The sequence below is a fragment of the Amblyomma mixtum genome, chromosome 3 (assembly GCF_055824585.1).
Source record: "Amblyomma mixtum isolate Tamu chromosome 3, ASM5582458v1, whole genome shotgun sequence".
Lineage (NCBI taxonomy): Eukaryota > Metazoa > Arthropoda > Arachnida > Ixodida > Ixodidae > Amblyomma > Amblyomma mixtum.
The window spans coordinates 347171491-347195242 of record NC_143014.1 but is presented as its reverse complement, the minus strand read 5'-3'; the positions used below and the strand labels follow the sequence as shown (position 1 = coordinate 347195242).

The 23752-nt window shown below is 54.8% G+C and overlaps 1 protein-coding gene, 1 long non-coding RNA gene and 2 pseudogenes across 2 annotated transcripts; 1 reads left to right on the top strand and 3 right to left on the bottom strand.

Moving 5' to 3' along the window:
* Positions 1 to 83: 83 nt before the first annotated feature.
* Positions 84 to 1423, bottom strand: LOC149356270 (uncharacterized). The gene is made up of 2 exons (XR_016291628.1): positions 823 to 1423; positions 84 to 499 (listed from the first exon to the last, which is right to left on the bottom strand). It is a non-coding gene; the product is annotated as an uncharacterized LOC149356270 (long non-coding RNA).
* LOC149356269 (uncharacterized) lies at positions 1424 to 2601 on the bottom strand (the record flags this gene model as incomplete). Its single annotated transcript, XM_089576293.1, has 1 exon — positions 1424 to 2601. A coding segment is annotated over exon 1 (1158 nt), but the record flags the coding sequence as incomplete, so codon positions are not given.
* A 2684-nt stretch (positions 2602 to 5285) lies between these two features.
* LOC149356268 (uncharacterized) lies at positions 5286 to 6423 on the bottom strand (annotated as a pseudogene).
* An 8707-nt stretch (positions 6424 to 15130) lies between these two features.
* Positions 15131 to 23752, top strand: part of LOC149356267 (toll-like receptor 2) — a 70619-nt pseudogene continuing 61997 nt past the window's right edge.

Sequence of the window (23752 nt, the reverse complement as noted above, 5' to 3'; positions counted from 1 at the left end):
GTCGCAATTCGGCCCGAAGCGCACCTCAAGGATACCGCGACAGGTAAGTGGTCGCTGAGTGCTCGGGCGCCTGGTGGAAATGGCACTACCTCGCAGGATACTAGTTGCGGCACGAGGGCTGGAGGTAGGTACACCCGGTCGATTCGACTGGCGCTACGGCCCCTAGCACGTGTGGCCACGAAAAGGTTCCCGTGCAGTTCGACCCACGCGTCCGTAAGGTGCAGCTGGCGAACCAGTTTGCCTAGCTCCTTGGCGTAATAATTGGACGCACCTTGACCGGGGCCCTGAATGTCACGCCACGAGTCTAGGACGCAATTAAAATCCCCCAGCAGGACATATGACACGGATTCAAGCAGGTGGGATGTAAGAGAGCGGAAAAACTCGCCTGTCAGAGATCGCGTGACGGGCGCGTACAGGTTTACAAAGCGAGTCCTCCGCCCGTCGAGGAAAATGTCCACCACCAGTACTCGACCATCGTAACCAAAGGTACAATGCGCACCTGCGCGGAAGGCCGGCGTGAGGAAAACAACGCCAACACCGCAAGACCGTGAGTCCGTCAAGGAAAAGAAAGCATCGACATGAAAGCGTGAACGGAAAGAAATAACGTCTGCAGGGGTGCGAAAATTACACTCCTGCAAAAACAAAACATCAATTTGGTACGAACGCGCAAGGTTAAGCACCTCCCGTTGCTTATCGGGAGAGCGAAAACCCTGCGCGTTAAAGGAGGCGAAACGAAATACAGCCATCATGAAAATAAAGGAAGCAATGTAACAAAAATAAACAACGAAACAAGTAAACAAAACAAAACGCTGACGGACTCACAGTACAGTTCTGCGGATAGAGTCTGCGAGTGCGTTGATACACCGGCGCTGGGGGGGCGTCGAGGCGCTTGGGAGGCGTCCCGGGTCCCTGCTGGCGTCCTGGCTGGCGGCCCCGCGGCGGCGGGACGACGATGCCAAGCGGTGCTAATGGTTGCGCGGTGGAAAGGTCCGGCCGATGCGCGCAGCTGCGGCAGCAACACAGTCACACACGCACCAACACACTCCACCGCGCAAACACCGTCCATCGTTCGCCAAACGCGCCGACGGAGCCAGCGCGCCGAAAAGATAACGACGCCGTAGAGCGTCGAGAGAACGGCGCTCGGGCGGCCGCCGAGCAGGGAGGGGAGGAGGAAAAGGCCCAGCAGGGCCTGAAGTCCGGCGAGGCGGCGCCATGGCGGAAACTATTCGTTTCCCTCGACGTCCATGTGGACGCCGTCGCCGTCGTCGTCTGCCGTCCTCGGTTTCTTCTTCGGCGCCTGGGTGGCCGAAGAGCAGGTCGCGCCGCCGTCCGACGACGAGGAGAGCTGGCGCTTGGGGTCGTCGAGCTCGAGAGCCTTGCGCGCCCCCCGCACCAACTTAGCTGCGCACGGGCCCTGCGGCGGCAGGGCTACCGGGATGTGCGGCGGTTTCGGTCGCGACTCGCTTGAGCCGTCGCTGCTCGGGGCGTCCTTCACGGGTGTGTGCAGGGCGTCACTGGGGGAGGGCGAGCCAGGCGACGTGGTGTCCGTGCCCGTGCCCTCGTGCTGCGCCGCCGTGGGCGCGTCAAGCAGCGAAACCTCCAAACTCGGAGGTTCCACAAAAGAGGACTCGCCCTGCGAGTCGTCAGACTCTGACGAGGTCGATTCCGCGACGTCGGAGTTGCCCGTGGACAGCTCCGTCGCGGATTGGCCGGACGAGGTGCCCGCCGTCTCCGTGCCCGCCTGGTCGTCATCGGGCTTGGTCGCGGCGTCGTCCCGCACGTCAGCCCCCTCGAGAGGGCTCGCCGCCGCCTCCTGTGCCGCGCCGCTCGAACCGGCGCCAGCCCCCTCAGGTGTCGCCTTCGGCCCGGGTTGCACACCAGGCTCCTTGGAAGGTCTGGCTGCCGCAGCAGCCGCGGCCGCCGCGTAGAACCGCGGCACGACGCAGTCGGAGGACGGGTGGTCGCCTCCGCACCTCTTGCATACCGGCTTGCAGTTGGCGCCGATGTGTCCGTACGCGCCGCACCGGCCGCAGCGCACCGCCTTACACGTAGCGCCGAAGTGGCCCTCGGCGCCGCACCGGGAACAGACGCGTTTCATGCCTCGGTATTCAATCATGGCTCGAACACCGGCCACCGTCAGGAAGTTCGGCGGAGCCCGGGTCATCTCGAGCTTCACCAGGCGCGTCCCGTTCCCGATGCGGTTCCTGTACTGGAAGGCGACTTCGGTGATGGCGTGCACCTTCCCGTACGGTTGGAACGCCGCGGCGAGGTCCTCGTCGCTGACGCACGGGGGGAGACGGAAAACCGTCACGTGCACCACTGGAACCCCCATCTGCTCCAGTGGCACCTCCTTTCCGGCGATGAGCAGCGAGCCCAACGCCACCATTTTCGCTGCCTGCGCCATGGAAGCCACGGCCGCCAGGAAACGTAAACCACCAAGGTGCTGCAAATATGTCAGCCCCCCGACTCCGAGCACCTCCTCGAGCAGGTCGATGAGGCGATCGGCCGGAACAGGTTCCGGCACAGTAAACAAAAAGCATTGCGCCTTTGTGGGGCGCACTGCAGGGCAGGGTCTCTCCATCGAGACGGGGCCCGGGTCACCACGGCAGGAGCGCGGGGCCGGGCAGCAGGACGGCACGCAGGACCTCCGGGACGCTGGATCCGGGGGCCCGCCTGGACAGGAAAAGCTCGATGATCCGCTGGCTCGACGGGCAGCGTAACGGCATCCGGGCACCGTACGAGACTTCACCAGATTTAACGAGACTCTCTAAGCCCTCCTACGCGACCGGCATGCAAGCGCCGGTTGGTCTCCAAAGGAGCCACAAAAAATAACTGCTGCCAGTGCCTTCTCAATGTCTATCAAGATATCAGTCGCTGTGCGTTTGATAATGCACGGAATTATAATTTCCGATTTCTAATAACCCCTGCAAAAAACACATAAATGCCACGTACACTTCGTTGTCGTACGTGATCTCTTAGGGGCTTCGCGCATCGAAGCAAAGCTGCGCAGGTGCACAGGGGCCCGGGGGAGAAGCGCTGCGTTCAAAGGGCAAGGCATCGCGCCGAACGGGTGGTGGCGTTCCTCCCTTGCTTTACGGTGCGGTTCGGGTTTCCACCGAGATGGCAGAGAATTACTGCGTCATTTCCTTTCCTCAAAAAACCTTGCGTTGAAATGGCAAGGCATGGCGCTGAACGGGTGGTGACGTTCCTCCCTTCCTGTACGGTGCGATTCGGGTGTCCACCGAGATGACATTAGGCCCGTAAACATTTCATGCTTACTCTATTCTCGGTTACGGGAGAGGCAAAGATTTTTTTATGCACTCTTTATGCATGATTAGGTGATGTCTCTGTATCTCACGTCTCTGAACCCACTTCCTGCTGTCGCCTCTGTCGCTCTGCCGGGAGTCGAGCACGAGACTCCTTTCCTGACTCTTCGTCAGCCCCCGAGAAAGTCCGGCGGCTAATCGACTATAGGCTAGAGACCGATGCCCGATCATAATAGTGCTGATGCACAGCACAGGCAATTTTGGTCAGTCGCTGCATTCGATTTTGTACCTGTTTGGGGAACCACGCATAGACGGCACGGGAAAATTACAAGTCGCCACCGACAACATCAGCCATGTTTCACAGGCTACAAAGTTCGGAGTTGCGCGCCCGCGTTGTGAAGTTTCTACAGACGGCGGAGAACTTGAAGGCAATGGCGAATTGCATAGCAGGAACTGAATGCTCCGAAGGCGTGGTTGTGAAGTGCAATCGTCTGTGCTTTACGCATCAATACCTTGCCCGGCACCTCGGGGTACGCGCGCCTTCAAAGACTGAGGCTGTGCTGTCGAGGAAGCGGGTGATTTCGTTCGTAAGGAGGAAAGAATATTCGTGATCGACGGAAGGGAAGGCTTTTCAAGCGCCTTTGCAGTTATGGCTCCCAGCTGGCTTCCAAACTGCAAACAGTGCTCGCTTTTGGACAGTACAATTCGCTACAAAGGGATCAAGCATTACAAAGCGCTGCGTAGAAGCAGCCTGCTTTTGGCCACTCGTCTGTGGGGTTGAGAAAACAATCATACAAGTTCCGAACGGCAGTTTTCTCACAGCACTCCCAAATGACCTACGCCAGTGAGCCATGGGTGGAGCCATGGAGCATGCCCTATACGGAAATGCTACGTCACTGGCCGCGACAGTTACCATACGGGAATGCGTTTCCTGTCGTTGTTCGGTGCTGCTTTCTTCAAGGAGCTCGCAAAAAAAGTACTTCAGAAGCGCAACATGACAAAATAGTCATGCAATTGACAGTGACATGACGTGTTACGGCCAATTTTCACCTTAATTTCGTCCCTCGTACGCCATTCACGCCTACTTCAAAGGGTACAGTGGTTCTTTTGGAGCACTGTAGTTGGAGATGGTTTTCCTAAGGAGCTACTCGAAAGATAAAACGCCGCGTGGCGTTTTTGAACCCGTCCCTTGTGTGGAGGAGGGGCTTCCACTCCACGGAGTGGAGGTGGAAGGTCGAGTCGAGCCGCCTTTGTGATTTCGGCAGTAACTTTCGAAGGACATCGCAACTACGCAGTGAAGGCTCCCCTGAAACGCGGATGTCTCGGTAGGGACTGAAACTCGGTCCTAGCAGTGAGCAGATAAGGCTATCCAGTTACCAATAGCGGCCATAAAAATTACATTCAAGTGACAAATTAGCCGTGTGCTGACAGGGGATAGAGAAATAGCTTTCCGGAAGGGGGTGGCATTTGGTGATGTTTAACTCGCCCTCGCAAAGTGATGCAAAACTATCTATTGTACCATCGATAGTAATTTCGATAGTTCTATTGATTGTACTATCGATAGCACTCCCGATAGTTCTTTTGATAGTGCTATTGATAGTGCTATCGATAGCGGTATCGACACTACTTGCTATATATAGTACTACCGATTCTATAAAATCAACCACGCTTACCCACTGCATCCTAAACTTGGTTTCCTGAGTGTGCGGTATGGAGGTAACGGTATGAATAACTGACAGGACTCGCCCGTTTTCGCAGCCTACGCGTTACCGAGCGCTGCAGACATTCCCTACGCAAAGTTACTGGATAATGTGTTAGTGTCGTGAATGGCCTAGTTGCGAAGCATGTGTGCGAAAAACATTTCTGCAGCGGTTACGTCAGCAAGACGACGTCTGCATTGCACTATGGTGTCGTGTTAGCCAGCACAAATTGTGCTGTTTATTCTTTCATTAGATGCAGTTCCAGCTATAAAACCGAGAGACCAGTCAGGTATCGCAAAGTTTTTGGCTATATCGCTGGTCAACAAATGCATACTATTGCCGCACTTAGTTTAGACATCAGTCTACAGGCCCCAGTGGGGTCTGCTGCTGCCGAAGGGGCAACACTGAGCCGGCCGCGAGGCACAGTGGCCCCGGAGGGGACGGACAGCCGCCCAGCACGCTGCGACGGGGGCGGCAGCATGCTCCTGCGTGGAAGGGGTTGTCCCAAAGGCCTGCGTGGAATGGCACCTTGCCCCAGGGTCAGAGTGGTGTCCTCCGCCGTTGCTGCTTTAGACGGTGCCTTCCTCGGGACAGCTGCCGTGGGTGGAGCCGTGGGCATGGGCGCTACAGCGAAGGTGGTCTCCGCACTGGGTACAGCCAAGTCCTCTTCATTGACGCACGAGTCCACCGGCACAGCCTCTTCACTGGTGGTCAAGGGCCGTGGTGGGGCAAATGCTGCTGCTGTCTGCTTCAACCAAGGACGGCTGTTCGGACGTGTCACGCTTGGTCTCACCCAGAAGTGGTGGAGAGCCAAGCAAGTCTGTCAGTGCTACCGGGTCCTTCAGCACTGCTTCCTGGTTTGTCATGGGCAGAGCTACACCAGCCTTGGCCCCTGCCAGTGGGGCCGGAGAGGCTAGTGATATCAGCCAACTGTCCCCCTCAGTAACAGCGCTCCTGGGTTGCTCTGGAGACTGAAACAGGGCACAGCGGGGTACCGGGGCTGCATCCCCCTCCAACTCGGGGTCTGAGACCGAGAGGTCGACCAGTGTGATCGGGCGTGTGTCGACAAGGGGTGTGGCTGCCAGCTCCTGGAGGACTTGGGCGAGGCGCCTCATCTCACGCTCCACCATCGACAGGCTCATGGGCGGCGACTGCACCAGGGACGCAGAGACCCCATCACCACCAACGCTTGTGGACGGCCATGCCAAGTGTTCTTGCAACCGCTCTGGTGTTGAGGAGAGGCGGGTCGCCACTGGAGACTCCACAATCGGTAGCAGCAGAGGCGGTGCAGCACGGCTGGAAGATGCCCCACTGGACGCAGCCGGCCGAGGCAGGCCACCAGCCGCTCTGGTCTTGGGAGGTGGAAGGCGGGAGTGGCCCAGTTGAGGTGCCAAGGCTGCCTTTGGCTTTGGTTGTGGCGCTGGCTGTGAATTGGGCTTGGATGCTTGCCTTGCCATATGTGCTGTGAGGTGGCCGGCTGGTGTCTGCGCTTTCTGTGGTACGGCCAAAGATGTCCTTGGGCCAGCTGCAGCTGTCTTAGCCGGTGGCCTCAGCGATGTTCGTGAAGCAGCAGCTGTCGCGGGCACCACCGACAGCCTGTGTGCTGGGGCCCCTTTCTGCGAGCGCCACCGTGATCGGCTGTGCGCACACCGAGCTCCAGCAAAATCACGTCTACGTCCAGGTTCCTGACCTCGGATCGCCACCAACCGGTCTACAGGAGCGCTACTTCATCGCCTGTACGCCTGGTAATCAAAATTCCAAGCGTTCTGCGCCGTTTTTTGGCACATCAGCATCTGGCTGGCCGCCCACGCCGGGCGCGCTAAGCCAAGCCTACATCTGCACCGCCGGGGCAACGCCCCCCGCGCTCGCCAGCATGCTCGCAGCCGGAACGGCGGGGAGCTCGCCTAGCCAGTCAGCAGCCCAGGCGCTGAATCACAAGCACTGTGCTCCCGCGGCGCCCCGGCAAGCCACCGCAGCCACGATCGTCATGAAATTTGCGAACCACCTCAACCTCGGCAACACTTTATTCCCTGTGCTCTGTCGGTCCGTCATGGATTCCGCCCGCCTAACCAAGACTGAACGTGACAATACCTACATCAAACTCCGCACCTCGCAAAACATCCTGGCCATCGATACCCACCGCCCAGCCGCTGCTGACAAGCTGCTCCAACTCAAGCAAGTTTCACTGAACAACACACAGTACGAAGTCACCTCGTACGTAGCTAACGACCCCCTTAACGCCCGTGGTGTTATACACGGCATCACCATGGACTTTACCGAAGACGACTTTGCCGCTAACCTTCGTGTTGACGGCACCCGACTCCTAAGCGCCCGCCGTCTCGGACGTACCAACACACTTCTGCTCACCGTCGAAGGGCCCCGTCTACCACGCTACGCCGTCTTCTACAGCGGAGTGTACCGCGTCTACCCGCAAAAGCCGCACAGCAAACAATGCTCGCACTGTCACGCCATAGGACACCGTGCCGACGTCTGTCCTAACAAGCCTAGCCTTGTTCGGTGCTCGATTTGCAGCCAACCGTTTCCTCCTGACCAAGACCCATCGACTACCCCACACGAATGTGAACCACACTGCTGGAACTGCAAGGGCGACCACACACCGTCTCATCCTGAATGCCCCGCAAGGAAAGACGCCGACGCTGCAGTCCTAAAGTGGCACCGCGCCCAACGACGCCATCGCGCCCGCGCCGCCCCTCCACCCCCTAAAGCCGACGCGACCAACTGGCCGCCCCTGCCTACCTCGAACCGCTACGAGGCCCTTCAGCTCTCCTGCAGCAGCATCAGCAACAGCCCGGGGCACGAGACCGCGCAAAGAAGTCAATCTCGAACCAAGCCCTCTGCCAAGCGGCCACCGTCCACCACTTCTGGTGCGGCAACCAGCACCTCCACCTCCTCTACTAAACCGCAAGCTTCCGTGATGCAGTCACAGACTCCACCAAGTCACCAGGTGAGCGGTCCATCTCCCACATCCATCGCACCCCCTCCCCCGTCCTTCCAAAACCGGTTTTACTCACGTCCCTCCACACCTACTCCACTTTCACCCCTCCCTACCGACAACGCTATTGCTCTCATACAGCAATCCCTTGCTCCCGTCCTATTGGCCTTACAACAACTGACGGCTCGCGTCGAGCAACTAGAGCACCATCTCCTCTCCCTCGCGTCCTCTGCCCCACCCTCTCCCGACGCAGACTCCAATGCTCCCCCTCGAAAGCGCGCAAGCGCCCCTCTAGTGCCTAACCTCGACACAATGGAGGAAGACCGGCATGATGAGTGATATCATGCGACACACATCCCCACCCCAAAACCCTCTAATTATTTGGCAGTGGAACTGCCGCGGTTTTCGTCGCAAGAAAAATGCCCTCTTGCAACACATGCGGATTACTGGCGTTAACCCAGACGTCATCGCACTGCAGGAAACGCACGGTGCCTTTTCTCTGCCAGGTTACGACCATTTTACTCAGCCAAGTATAGTCATGAAGAGAAAAGGACATCAAACGCCCCCTCCTCCGCCGATTTTGACGGTTACATACATACGGCGCACGATACCCACCATTCAGGAAGATACATCCCACCTCAACTCCGGGACGAAAGAGCATGTCCTGACACACTCCACCTATCAGGGTCACCGTATCACGATTTTAAACTGCTACTGGACTCCCTCCGACTCCAAAACCAGCATCCCACCTTTGCATACGGCCCTTCCTGCCTCTAATGTCCCTACTACTTTCGTCCTTCTTGGTGACTTCAACTGCCCACACCCTGCATGGGGATACGACCGTACTTCAGCCTCCGGACGAAAACTCGACCGCTTCGCTAGTATTCATCACCTCACCCTCCTGAATGACACGTTCATGCCTACACGTCTAGGATGTGGAGCACAATCCGACACAAACCCCGACCTCGCATGGATTCGCAGCGATCTCCGCGCTTCTTGGAGTAATACGGGTGACACGATGGGGAGTGATCACTGTATTCTTCAGATAACGCTCACGTCCCAGCGACCCTCCAGACCACCCGGAACACATCTACCTCCCACTATGCTCGTAGACTGGCCAAAGGCTCGGCCAGCCCTCGACTCCTTATCAGTCTCACTCGAGGACCCCGAAAAATGGTGTAGCGCCATTATGGAGACCGTCTCCCAACACACCAAACATATCCACCGATCTCCCGACTATCCATACATTGACACACACCTACTTGGGCTATGGAAACAACGTCGCCGGGCCATAAAAGCTTGGCGCAACTGTAGATCTAGCCACGCATTGAAAAGAAAAGTTGCTGAACTAACGCAAGCAGCCCAAGAATACGCTGACCAACTAGCCACGAACAACTGGCTTCAGTTCTGTGATGACATGGTCGAGAGACTCCACACTCCAAAAGTCTGGCACATTATGCGCACCCTACTTGGACAGGGTAAACCTCGTAACACACTTCAAAAGCTACAGTTGGCCCTCTCCGTCTCACAAGAAGAGCTGGTTGAGCAAATCCGAAATCAATTTTACCCATCCTCTACTTCTCCTGCCAGCTCCCCGTCATACCCTTACACCGAAGAAGAAGCAGACGAACAAGGAATGAATTCCGACTTTACATTCGCCGAACTTCAGGCTGCTCTACGCTCCCTTAAGCGAAACACAGCACCCGGCCCAGATAAAATTACCTATGGTATACTCCGTAATCTCCCCGATTCAAAACTAGACGAACTTATTCAGATTATTAATACTGTTTGGCGCTCCGGGAAAATTCCCGCTGCATGGAAAGAGGCACACGTAATTATGATTCCGAAACCAGGAAAATCCTCTGCGCTCATCACTAACCTCCGACCTATATCCATGACTTCCTGCCTAGGGAAGCTGATGGAGAAGATGGCCCTTACCCGCCTCGAATGGCACCTGCATACCAATCGCTGTCTTGCTCCCACTATGGTCGGATTCCGCGCCCACGTATGCACACAAGACATTGGACGGCAAATCTATGAGGATTTGTACGCCTTCCCAAGCAGCGCACAGCTTCGAGTTTTGACCGGCGTGGATATCAAAAAGGCTTTTGATAATGTCGCCCACTCCGCAATTCTCACCAACCTGGCAGACACTCGCCCTGGGGTCCGCATGTTCAACTACATCAAAGACTTTCTTACAGACAGGACCCTCCGAATCATTGGCCCCGACGGCACACCTTCCGCCCCCTTTCCCCTCACCGCAGGTACACCACAGGGATCCATTCTTTCACCTATGCTTTTCAACTTGGCAATGAAAGAACTGCCCCGAAAACTCGCTGAAATTCCTGGCCTACGCCACGCTATATATGCGGATGATATCTCTCTCTGGTCTACCACAGGAAACGCCGGGGAACTAGAATCCACTTTGCAGCAAGGCCTCGACGTCGTTCAGGAGCATGCACGCCGCATTGGTATGAGTTGTTCCGCCGAAAAGTCGGAATACATCGTGGTTTCTAACGCTCCTCAAAAAACCGCTTCTTCCTACCGCGAACTCATTCAACTCTCTCTCGCGCAAACCCCTATTCCCCGACGGAGCCACATCAAGATCCTTGGCTTCACTTTTCAACAAGATGGCAAGTGCAACGTGTGGCTTAGCCAACTCCTGCAACAACTGAACCAAATTCGCCACATGCTGTCCCGCATATCTCGTCAAAAGCATGGACTCAGAGAACACGAACTCCGTCGAGTTATAGAAGCACTCGTTTATTCGAGGGTCATGTACGCCTACCCCTATCAACGCCTCACATCCTCTCAAGTAAGCAAACTGGAAGCCTCTCTGCGTCGCTTCACTCGATTAGCCATGGGAGTTCCCATCTACGCCGCAAATGCTCTGATCGCAGACGCCGCCATTTTCAACTCCCTCGAAGAACGCGCAGCAGCACACCACCGAGCCCAGATACACCGTCTATCTACCTCCGAGCAAGGCAGAGACCTCCTCAGCCTTTTCGGACACACCATTTCCCAACTACCCCCGCTTCAACCATCTGCTCCCCCGTGGAAAAGCCTCCCGCGTCTTACTGTAAAACCCATTCCACGCCACATGTCTCCAACGATAAATCCCGGGCGGCGTGAAGCACTGGCGAACCATTTACCCGTACTGGGCCACGACACTTACTATACCGATGCCCATATCCTCGAGCACCATGTAGTTACTGCAGTAGTCGGCCCTCGAAGCACCTCCACACATCTCCACACAGGAGTGCCCTCCTCAACCGACGCAGAAACTCTGGCCATAGCAGAGGCGATTACGCTTCACGACCACCTGTCCTCCACCATCACCATACGTGCAGACTCTCAGGCTGCCATACGCTCATTCGAATCTCAGAAACTCCCTCCCCATATCCTAGACACTTTGCTGCAATACCTAACAGCCCACCCTACGCTCCATGTCCGCCTTGAATGGATTCCTGGTCATCAAGGTATACCGGAGAATGAGCTTGCTCATGCTCTGGCCCGTGAAAGAATACCACCGGGCCCTCCGACTGCCTGGCCAGCCCATTATAATCCCAAGGCAGACCGCGCTACACACCGACAGGACCGCCGCGAACACCTTCGCAATTTGCGGCACATGCGACGAACCCTTCCGTCACCCTCCCATTTCCTTTGCCGTGCTGACGCCACTCTAATTCGACAGGCACAGACTAATTCCCTTCCCTGCGAACTGTATTCCCACTATATCCTTCATAAACCGGGCAAACCCGCCTGTCTCGTGTGCGGAGAGCATCCCTCCAACATTCATACATATTGGTTATGCCCCCGCGCAACTAACTCTCCCACCATACCTTCCTCGCATACCTTGCCTCCCCCCTTTCACCTCACGTGGGCCCGATGGACCGCTCCACCAACCTCTCTGCAGCCCACCCTCTGGCCGCTCCTCGCCGCCCACATCCGACGCATCCAAGGGACACGTGGCCCTACTCTGCCACCGCCGATAAATAGCGCCCGCCAAACGGGCAACTAAGAAGGCTCGGACTTGAGCTGAAAAATAAAAGTTATCTCTCTCTCTGTGTGCTGGGCCCCGCTTGGCAACGCCACTCGCCAGTGCACCACTCGCTGGCGCTTGGAGGCTCCTCCCGGAAGCTGCACCAACAGAGGGTCCTGCCACGGACCTCCTCAGGGAGGGCACCCTGGGGCCAGGTAAGGCAGGTTCAGACAAAGCTGCTGTCTGCCGCTGGCTGGGCTGCTGCGGGGCGCTTGTGGGTGCAGACAGCCGTCCTTCTCGTTTGGCCCTGTTCACCCCAAAGGTGGTGTCTGCTGCTGCCGAAGGGGCAGCCACGGGAATCGGTGGGACGGCGCGGTAGGGGCAGGAGCGTAGAACGCCGGCGGTGGTGGCGCCGGACTTCGTCCTCTTCTTCTCGTGCTAGGGCCTGCCGGCTGCGCTCTGCCCTGTGTGCTCGCCAGGTACTGTTCTACCACTGATAGAACGTTCTACCGGCGTCCGTGACATTTTTGGTTCAGCTGCTGGGTACGATCTATGTACGAAGAGGTGCCGGAACCTCCAGCGCTCCGTCACACCCCCTGGACACAACAAGCGCTCATAGCGTATACCAACTGCCAAATTCGCACTTGGGTCGTTACGGCCAGAAGTAGTGCTGGAAAGAACAGCTCAAAACGCCATTTAAAAAACCCGATTGGACCGCTATCTACTCTTCCTAATTCCTAGAAGCCGGCTTTGCGAGATTCTGGAGCCTCGTAAACATGACGCCGCTGCCACGGCGCATCGCATCGCGTTACTCGACGGAAACGAAATGAGGCTCATGGCGTCGGCGACAAGGAAACATGTTTGGTCCGGCTCCACCGTATATGCGGCACGTCTGCAAACAAATAGGCGAACCGTGGCTCCGGCGCCATCCGAACAAATCTGCACTGATTGGTGCACCGCGGGCAGGTAGCACAGCTGAGCTCATGAGAAAGCGCCCAACTAAGGGCACGGGGCACGGGGCGAGTGAAAGCTGTCTGTTTTTATGCGAAGCATATTACTAGAGGTACACTACAGCCCTTCGCCGTGGTTACGCGCCGTGCACACCACGTGGTACAGTGACGTCACACCACGTGACACATGACGTCACGACAGAGGAAGACGGAGGTCCACCTCGCGCCGTCGCTGTGGTTGCACGCCGTGCAGACCACGTGGTACAGTGACGTCACACGACGTGACATACTACGTGACACATGACGTCACGAGAGAGGAAGACGGGGGTCCACCTCGCGCCGTCGCTGTGGTTGCACGCAGTGCACACTACGTGGTAAAGTGACGTCACACAACATGACATACCACGTGACACTTGACGTCACGACAGAGGAAGACGGGGGTCCACCTCGCGCCGTCGCTCTGCACACAGTGCAGACCACGTGGTACAGTGACGTCACACCACGTGACATACCACGCGACACATGACGTCACGACAGATCGCCGTCACGTGCTGGGAGAGGGAGAACGATGCCATCGCACAGACGCCGGAATGTCCTCGAGCGGCATTCCCGCGCATTTCGAACGCGCGTTCACACTCAGTGTAGGTGAAACGCTCGCTCCACCGGGCAGGCAGACGCGGCTTCCGTGGCAATCCAGGCGCTCACCCAACGCGCTTCTCGGGGTTAGTCGGCGTTTCACTGTAGCCATGCCGTTGTCTTCCCCCACGACGAAGGCTTCTAGTGGTTGTATTAAAATGACCAAGTATTCAACCAAGGAAAGCAATGTATTACCAAGCCTAGCCACCAATATACTTCGCATCTGACTAGGCTTAACCTTAGCTAAGCCTCGGCCATTTTTTTCCCCTCTGTCTCCCTCAATGCCTTTCGCACAGTGCAGGGCAGCAAACCGAGCATCTTCTCCTGCCACAAGGGAGATTTTATTTCGCTGAATGCCATTTATTCACTGTTTATGCACAAGTGGTTAGACTTATGCATTTAACATATCTGAATCCTTGGTCACTTCTCGTAACAGGCCCCATCGTTAGCTTCAGTTCTGCATCTATGTACCACAGACACAATCTAAAGGTTCTAGTAAGATTTATTGTTGCCCGTTATTTACCTGTATTTAATATTAAGTCCATTGTATTTCCTTTACTTATGCTAGCACTGGACTTCTAGTTAAGGCTTCTTTCAATGTCTTTTACCGGCTGTTCGTCGCCTTTCAGCCCTTGCTCACTAATCGAATATCATTGTGCTCGGTTACTGTTAGTAGTAATTCGTTTAACTATCCCTCAGTAAATTGTTCAGTGCTGGTTGCTTTCGGCAGACCTGTCATTTTTATTTCAGGTACAGGGGCGATACAAAGAAATGCATACATATGAACGACCTTAGCGTCTTTTTGTTTCGACCCTGGTACAAGCGCAACGAAAAGAAATGCTAACAGAGGCGCGCGTAGGCGCCTCCACGATATTCGCATTTGTTCGTATAGCGAGAGTGCTAGTGGTTGTGCTGTTGCTGCAAAATAAATGGTGTGGTGAAGCACCCAGATGCTTTTGAGCAGGGCACCCGCAAGATTCGCAATAGCTCTAGACGGAGTGCTCATTTATTAAATATATAAGCACGGGTTTGTTATCATGCAGAATTCGGCCTAGAGATAGCGGAGCGTTGGGGCGCCTGCGACATCTTGGAGCCTCTACACTACAAACACAGAGGGCGCGGTGTCCCTTCACTGGAAAAGTGGATGCCACAGTGCCACTGTCGCGGGGGCAATGCGTGTCGCATGCTGCGCTCTCTCCCAGATTTCGAACGCGAAGGCGGCCTCCTCGGTCAGATGTAACACGTAACATCCACTTCTTTGAACCTTTTACCTTGAGGCTTGCCCAAGTTCAGCAATAGTGCCTTCCTATTCTGAATAAAAATTCTTCGTCTTCTTCTTTTGAAGGAACAGCTGCATACAGGTAATGCGTCCTAAATTGAATGACGCCATAATATTTCACAAGCGCTTCTATTTTACACAGAGAACCTCTGAAAACGACTGCAGCTTCATCCACGTAATTTTTGACAGTTTTTGTACAACCTTGTCGGTCACTCACAGACCAAAGCTCCGTTCTTAAGCACTGAAGAAGACGAAGACACACGTATCTCGCCCAGAAGACGTGGCAAGAACCAAGGGCATAACCGCAACTACAACGTGCCAAGTATTCGAGCTTTCATGCAAATTTCTCCACTTCGGCCATAGCATGGACGCCTTCCGCCGCACCTTGGATGATGACCCACAACTCAGGAGGTTCCTCGTTGAGCACTTCACACTGCGCGGGATCTCGGGAGAAGCCTGGTGCATCGCCTTGGCGCTGAGTGTCTGCTTTGGGGCCATCATGTGCGCAGTGTGGTTGAACAGGGCGTCCACGACAAGCTTGGGCTTCCCTCCGCAATAACCTGAGATGGGTACACGTCTTGGCCGCGCCAAAAGGAGAAAACCAAGGGACCACCTCATACTGTCTTACTTCGGTCTGTATTTCAAGCACGCAGCTGTCGACAAATAAGTGTGACTCGTTTGCGACTACACTGTGAACAGGAATTGTGAAAGAATTCCCCACTGACTAGTGACTGTCTCCGGCATGGTTCTACTTGACAAGAATCCAAAGTGATGTATTGACTGTCGGGAGTTGCGCTGACAGTTGCAGAAACCTACACCTTGATTTCATCGGCATCCACTCTGCTGCTGCTTTGAAACCCACTTAGGACAAACCGGCCATGAGGGTCTTATTCAGACGACGAACACTTGGGTTTGACTGACATGGTGAATGTTGATACATGAAAGGAGACGCCGTTGCGTGCACAAAGATGCCGTTGAGATGTGAATAATTAATTAGAATCAAGTGACGTGCAACTGCATCTTATGTTTAATAAAGCCTAGGAAAAATGCCATATTTGTAGCGCCTAGTCGTTCGTCCATACTTTTTCACACAGGCAGCGGCGGTGCATGTTAAACAACCCCAGCGGTCGAAATTTCTTGATCCCTTCAATACGGCGTCCCTCATAGCCTGAGTCGTTTTCGGACGTTAAAACCCCCATAAACCAAAACACTTTTTAAATAATGTACTGACGAAGCCATCCTCGGCAATGTTTCGTGTCCTTGACGAGTATTTAGAAATAAGCAGTATAATTTGTCAAGGACATCATCATGTTTCTAGATGCAGTCAGTTGCCTCTCGTTGGCGTATAGGTGAAATGCATAGGCGCACAGCCGTGGCGCTGCGCTGGGCCGCGGTCGGCCGCCATGACTGAGATCGCGTGTCGCAATTCAGACTGCTGCTTGGAGTCCGCGTGCATCGAAGATTCGACCGGTAGTCGCTGGGCGCGATAGCCGCACGATAGCCGCCACGCTAGGAGGCCATGCCTCATACATTAGGAGTGAATGCGAACATACAGTATTTTAAACCCAGTTAGTTACAGATACAGAAATTGTTTCGACTGGTATGCAGTTAAATAACTACCTCCTGCGATTGTGATGGCATATAGATACGTCTGGTAAATTTGTTGTTTATGGTATCAATGTGGCGCTGACTTATCTTGTTAATTTCTGCCTTGCAAATGGCTGCTTCCCTGAGGCTTTCCGAATGGCTAAAGTGCGTGTTCTTTATAAAAAGGAGATAGAAATAACCTAAATAAATACATACCAATAACTATCTTGCCAATATTTTTTAAAATACTTGAAAAAAATTTTACTTCTACGCTCAGCACGGTTCACAGATGAACACAACTTGATAGCAAATTATTATTCAACGCGGCATCCCGATTTTTCACCTATGCCTCATTTACCGACTAATTACGGTGTTCAAATGTTGTGTATAGCCATTCCGAATATGCTGAATTTTTTCAGGAATGAGGAAATCAACAGAGAGGACTTGTCATTGAGTGAGCTGAACTGGATGTTTTTAATACTTTTTTCCACATCTATAAAATTAAGGACATGCTCTAACCGCACTATTGTGCTGGTACACCATTCCTGTGTTTTTTCTAGCAATTCATTGTTTTCTTTCTTCTTTTTCTTCCCCAGATTCTTTTTCCCCCCGGTTAACTTTCAGCTACCTCTGCATACTTAGTTTTTTGAGTGTGTGTTTGTCTTCCTTTTTTTACCGCAATGTGCATATTATGAAGTGTTTTGTTTATTGGTAACTGATATTTATTATTGTCTGTCTTTAACTATTTTTATTGTGATAACGTTGCTCATTGCTTTTTCTCTTTTGTCTATTCGGCCACCGTTTCCATGATGTGTTAATCAGGGTGCAGGCCTTGTCAGGAGGCATGCTTGGTCATCCTCTTTTAGACTCACCTCGAGGGCATATTGTACATAATATGGCCAAATAAACATACTACTTGTGCTACTACTACTACTACTACCACTACTACTACTACTACTACTACTACTACTACTACTACTACTACTACTACGACTACTACTACTACATTTGTCATTATCTGTGTTATCTGTGTTTCTAATTCACTGTAACTATCTGCGTGTTGATTGGAGTTAAATCATGTATTCATTGTTTGTTTTTAGCTGACATCATACGTATCTGTAGCTGATGCTGTGCTCTTGTAAGGAAGATGGGACTCGAGTCAAGTTGCCTAATAGCAGCTTTTCTCCGCATCTCACGTATGTGTGATACACGAAAATAAATCAAATCAAATGAAATTCCGTAGTAAACGAACGCCACTTTAATTGGGCAGCTGCGCTTGTCAGCGCGGCTCAAGCCGGCCGAGAAAACAGGCTCCGCGACAAAAGTTGGCGACGGGTTTGGTTCGCGTTTATTCTGGGATAGAAACTCGGATAGCGGTCATTGACGGCAGCGCTTCCGTGAAACCAGACAGCCGCATTTAGTTAAAACACATTCGCAGAGAAGTGATCGGTGATCCGGCATCTCGCTACTGCACCTGCGCTGCATGAGCACACCGGGTAAATATCTGAAAAAAGGCGCCGATTATGTCTTGTGTGGGTGTCCTCTGCACATAACGTATACTCACGGCCGGACTTGGGAAGCCTTGCTACCACTGTGGAGCAGTCGTTCTTTTGCACAAAGGGGGTCGTATATTGTCACGACGGCAGCTTATGTGGCAGCAAACTGGTGTATGTTGTTCACTTCTGCACTGTGCGCGATGTGTTGAAATTCGACACAAGAGTACCTGCTAGCTGGAACTTAATAGTCCGCGCTTCGTCAGTGTCGTGCATATTTTTCGTGGCGGCATATGATGACACCGCGCACGGTGCAAAAATTAGTGTGCTGTTTTGTTAGGGATCGAGGTTGCCGCGCCAGCTCGCGAGCTAGCAGTATCACCCTGACGAAAGCGCAGAGTTCCCATCATCCACGGTATAAAGACGCCGCCTGGGTGACCACGACTCCACCGAAAAACGAGGCGCATGCCCCATCAATTAATTTCAAGATCAAAGAAATTGGAGGTCACACTCTTTCATTCAATAATTCAGCAAACTTTGGTGGCCGTCCTGTGCTTGTTTCGGATGCACTTCGTCCAAAAATTTCGCATATTTTCGCAGATATAATGCAACATTAATCTCTAATGCATTATATCAAGGTCAGATATGTAGTATAGTACAGAAATAAACGGCTCTGCGCAAGTATACGCAGACAGCAGTTATGTAAGGAGCACCACACAGAGCAAAAGTGAACAACTACGTAACCCAGTCTGCTGCCTTATGAGCGGCCGTTGTGACAATCTACGACCACCTATGTGCAAAAGAATGACTTATCCAGAGCGCTAACAAGGCTTTCCACGTCCGGTCATGTGTATGCGCTGTGTGTAGAGGACACCAGCACAAGAAATAATCGCCACCTTTTGTCTCAGATTTACCTGACCACAGACGACGTAGGGAGAGGCCGGATCACCGATCACTTCCCCGCAGATGTCTTGAGTAAATGCGGCTCTTTGTATTGATGGAAGCTCTGCTGTCATCGACGACTGTCCTAGCTTTGAACCCAGAATCGAGGGAAACCTAATCCGCGCCCAACTTTCGTCGCTGCGTCAGTTTCCTCAACAGGCTCGAGCAGCGCAGCCGCCCAATCGAAGTGGCGTTCGTTTGCGTGCAGCTGTCGCGCCTTACGACTATTGGTCGAACCTCGGATTCACGCGGGTTCCAAACAGCAGCCTGAAATCGACACGCATGAAAACAGGCTTGCGGAACAGGAGTTCGTCTGCTGCGTGAACCTCTGTCATGGCGGCCAGCGGACGAGGAGCTTCGCGGAACGGCTGTGCGGCAGTGCATACCACCTCTACGAGCGACGCAGCATTATATTGCCGTTTTTTTATGCAGGAAAAAGTTGTAACGAGAGACTTTTGTGATTGTAGCCGGAGGCGACTGATCGGCTGAAAAGAGTCATTTATTAAAGCCTTCATGCGCAGATTGCTCGAGACGTCTATGCGGATATGCGGCTCCACCGTTGTCATGGCGGACTAGGCGGCTGCTGATTCGGAAACCGCCGACTACCGTAAGGCTTGCTGTTCGTGCGTCTGGAATTCCCCGCGCTTTTCCAGAGCAGAGCGCCATCTGAGTAATGCCGATGTGAGCGCTTACAATTCCGGAAATTGCTTTTTCCCACCGTAAGTTTCGTTCTTCCAGATCGCTTTGATCTCGTTTTTTTTTTATCCAATCAACCTAGCGCCTCTTTAGCACGCCGATACTGTGTAGATTCTGGAAGCCTCAGGTCGCTTTCCGGAACAATAAACAGCAGTCGTAAGTGCAGTGAAAGTCGTGGCATTTAGGAGCCGCTATCAAAATGAAGCACTTTGCAGCGCAAGCGGAGCACGAGAAGGTAATGCTTGCAGTTTAGCTTGTGATAGTGCGGACTAGAAATACTTTCTGGTGGCAGTTGAAAACTGTGTCTAATGTTTATCAGACAAAGTTGTTTATTTGGCCGTTATTCTTCTATGATTAAAAAGCATCGCAGAAATTTGGAAACTGCTACCAACAATACGGTTTTTTGTCAGTGAGAACAAACATATTGGACAGTATTTTATAAGCTTGCGGACGCAGGGTAGGTCCAACATGAGTTGGTGCCTATCAAGCTGTTCTTCGAAGTTTCAGGCGTTTCCTTCTTTCGCTTGGTGAAGTTGGATCTTTATTGAGGGACTTGGTAAAAAATGAAGCCTAGTGGGAAGAAAAAAAACTTCACAATGCTGCTTGTCAGTTCCTCCTGGTGTGGCTGACACCCGACACGGGCACATTCTGCACAATCTGAAGAACTTCTATCATACTGTCTCGGTGAAGCTTTATCCAGCTGAACCACATTGTAAATACATCTTCTAAAGCTTCCAAAAAAATGGAAACAGTTGGACTGAAGGAGAGAAGGCCTCCTTGATCACAAAAAACTGTAAACGAAGAGAGACCCTCATTTGCGACCTCCGAAGATGTTAAAAGCTCCTCAAAATATTGCTGACACTTTGTAACCAATACCTTCTTTCGAGCCACGTATCCAGCTAGGTAATTCATCAACCTGGCGTCGCTCGTCTACTGTGGGTAGATATGGTCACCAAGTTCAGACTTATCGAGGACACTTAAAGCCTTATAAAGCTTCCCCTTATCGATAAGTGTCTACGTGGTTGGCGGCTTCATCCACTCCAATTAGGGACATGAGAGCACCTGCCACACAGTTTCCTGTGTGCAATGCTTTTACCAGGTTATAAAAATTTGAGCAGTTAACTGCTGTTAGGGACTGAGATGATGTAGGGTGGTCATTGCACCCAGAGAACTGTCGCATTGTTTTGAATAATTTTTGCATGGAGTCTTGGCTGAGACCGGAGGTCAGCAAATACTTATAATCAAGGCATTCATTCAGGTATTCGAGAAGCTCTAGCGTGCCTTTTAGTGTTACTCGAAGGCCTTCAGTTGAGCTCGGCGACAAAAAGCCTGCCTTTTTGGGCCCAGTGTTGGTGTCCCACCTATTGATGTAGTACAGGGCATTTCGCAGCACTACTTCTTGTTCAGAGTTCTTTCTCTGGCCTGCTGAACGCACTCGTGACGTCATGACAGAAATCAGTTTCTGCGTAAAGGTGATGAACTGCTCTGTCTGTGCTCTGTATGTGCAGCACTTCGAAATTTCCTCTTTGTACAAAAACAAACCGCACATGACCTCGGTGCTGAAGAGGTGAAATGCATAATTTACTTTCATTTTCTAGAAATTATTTGGATTCAGGGGTGCATGAGTTAACTTTGGCATAGCTTTAAGTGTTGATGCACACTTGTCCAACTGATGGGCAATTTTGATTGGTCGCACGTCAACGTGACCGTCAGGCGTCATGTAGGCCGGTTTTATGAAGCCATTTCTAATTCATTTAACCAAATGCCGAAAATCTGGCTGCAAGAAAACGCGCCTGCCATCTTAAGTAGCGTGTTGTACGCACGGCGTGACAGCTGCGGCCGTACTATATGCACCATCCGGTTCCGGGATGCTTCGTAGCAAGTGATGTAATCAACCTTGAGACCTGATTTCTCTTCCAAAACAACAGCTTCTAAAATAATCAGCTTAGATAAAAAACAGAATAGTGTGCGTGTATGTGCGCGAGCGCGCGCGTGTGTGTGTGTGTGTGTGTGTGTGTGTGTGTGTGTGTGTGTGTGTGTGTGTGTGTGTGTGTGTGTGTGTGTGTGTGTGTGTGTGTGTGTGTGTGTGTGTGTGTGTGTGTGCGCAGGCAGGCAGGCAGGCAGGCAGGCAGGCAGGCAGGCAGGCAGGCAGGCAGGCAGGCAGGCAGGCAGGCAGGCAGGCAGGCAGGCAGGCAGGCAGGCAGGCAGGCAGGCAGGCAGGCAGGCAGGCAGGCAGGCAGGCAGGCAGGCAGGCAGGCAGGCAGGCAGGCAGGCAGGCAGGCAGGCAGGCAGGCAGGCAGGCAGGCAGGCAGGCAGGCAGGCAGGCAGGCAGGCAGGCAGGCAGGCAGGCAGGCAGGCAGGCAGGCAGGCAGGCAGGCAGGCAGGCAGGCAGGCAGGCAGGCAGGCAGGCAGGCAGGCAGGCAGGCAGGCAGGCAGGCAGGCAGGCAGGCAGGCAGGCAGGCAGGCAGGCAGGCAGGCAGGCAGGCAGGCAGGCAGGCAGGCAGGCAGGCAGGCAGGCAGGCAGGCAGGCAGGCAGGCAGGCAGGCAGGCAGGCAGGCAGGCAGGCAGGCAGGCAGGCAGGCAGGCAGGCAGGCAGGCAGGCAGGCAGGCAGGCAGGCAGGCAGGCAGGCAGGCAGGCAGGCAGGCAGGCAGGCAGGCAGGCAGGCAGGCAGGCAGGCAGGCAGGCAGGCAGGCAGGCAGGCAGGCAGGCAGGCAGGCAGGCAGGCAGGCAGGCAGGCAGGCAGGCAGGCAGGCAGGCAGGCAGGCAGGCAGGCAGGCAGGCAGGCAGGCAGGCAGGCAGGCAGGCAGGCAGGCAGGCAGGCAGGCAGGCAGGCAGGCAGGCAGGCAGGCAGGCAGGCAGGCAGGCAGGCAGGCAGGCAGGCAGGCAGGCAGGCAGGCAGGCAGGCAGGCAGGCAGGCAGGCAGGCAGGCAGGCAGGCAGGCAGGCAGGCAGGCAGGCAGGCAGGCAGGCAGGCAGGCAGGCAGGCAGGCAGGCAGGCAGGCAGGCAGGCAGGCAGGCAGGCAGGCAGGCAGGCAGGCAGGCAGGCAGGCAGGCAGGCAGGCAGGCAGGCAGGCAGGCAGGCAGGCAGGCAGGCAGGCAGGCAGGCAGGCAGGCAGGCAGGCAGGCAGGCAGGCAGGCAGGCAGGCAGGCAGGCAGGCAGGCAGGCAGGCAGGCAGGCAGGCAGGCAGGCAGGCAGGCAGGCAGGCAGGCAGGCAGGCAGGCAGGCAGGCAGGCAGGCAGGCAGGCAGGCAGGCAGGCAGGCAGGCAGGCAGGCAGGCAGGCAGGCAGGCAGGCAGGCAGGCAGGCAGGCAGGCAGGCAGGCAGGCAGGCAGGCAGGCAGGCAGGCAGGCAGGCAGGCAGGCAGGCAGGCAGGCAGGCAGGCAGGCAGGCAGGCAGGCAGGCAGGCAGGCAGGCAGGCAGGCAGGCAGGCAGGCAGGCAGGCAGGCAGGCAGGCAGGCAGGCAGGCAGGCAGGCAGGCAGGCAGGCAGGCAGGCAGGCAGGCAGGCAGGCAGGCAGGCAGGCAGGCAGGCAGGCAGGCAGGCAGGCAGGCAGGCAGGCAGGCAGGCAGGCAGGCAGGCAGGCAGGCAGGCAGGCAGGCAGGCAGGCAGGCAGGCAGGCAGGCAGGCAGGCAGGCAGGCAGGCAGGCAGGCAGGCAGGCAGGCAGGCAGGCAGGCAGGCAGGCAGGCAGGCAGGCAGGCAGGCAGGCAGGCAGGCAGGCAGGCAGGCAGGCAGGCAGGCAGGCAGGCAGGCAGGCAGGCAGGCAGGCAGGCAGGCAGGCAGGCAGGCAGGCAGGCAGGCAGGCAGGCAGGCAGGCAGGCAGGCAGGCAGGCAGGCAGGCAGGCAGGCAGGCAGGCAGGCAGGCAGGCAGGCAGGCAGGCAGGCAGGCAGGCAGGCAGGCAGGCAGGCAGGCAGGCAGGCAGGCAGGCAGGCAGGCAGGCAGGCAGGCAGGCAGGCAGGCAGGCAGGCAGGCAGGCAGGCAGGCAGGCAGGCAGGCAGGCAGGCAGGCAGGCAGGCAGGCAGGCAGGCAGGCAGGCAGGCAGGCAGGCAGGCAGGCAGGCAGGCAGGCAGGCAGGCAGGCAGGCAGGCAGGCAGGCAGGCAGGCAGGCAGGCAGGCAGGCAGGCAGGCAGGCAGGTATAGTCTATCAGTCGCTGTCAGCTTCTGAGAGCTTTTGGATTTGTTGTATACCCTTTGCATAAGTAATCCCTCTGAGGGCATAAATGCAAAAATGCAAATACTTTTTGCACTAGACTTTGTACACAAGCTGGGT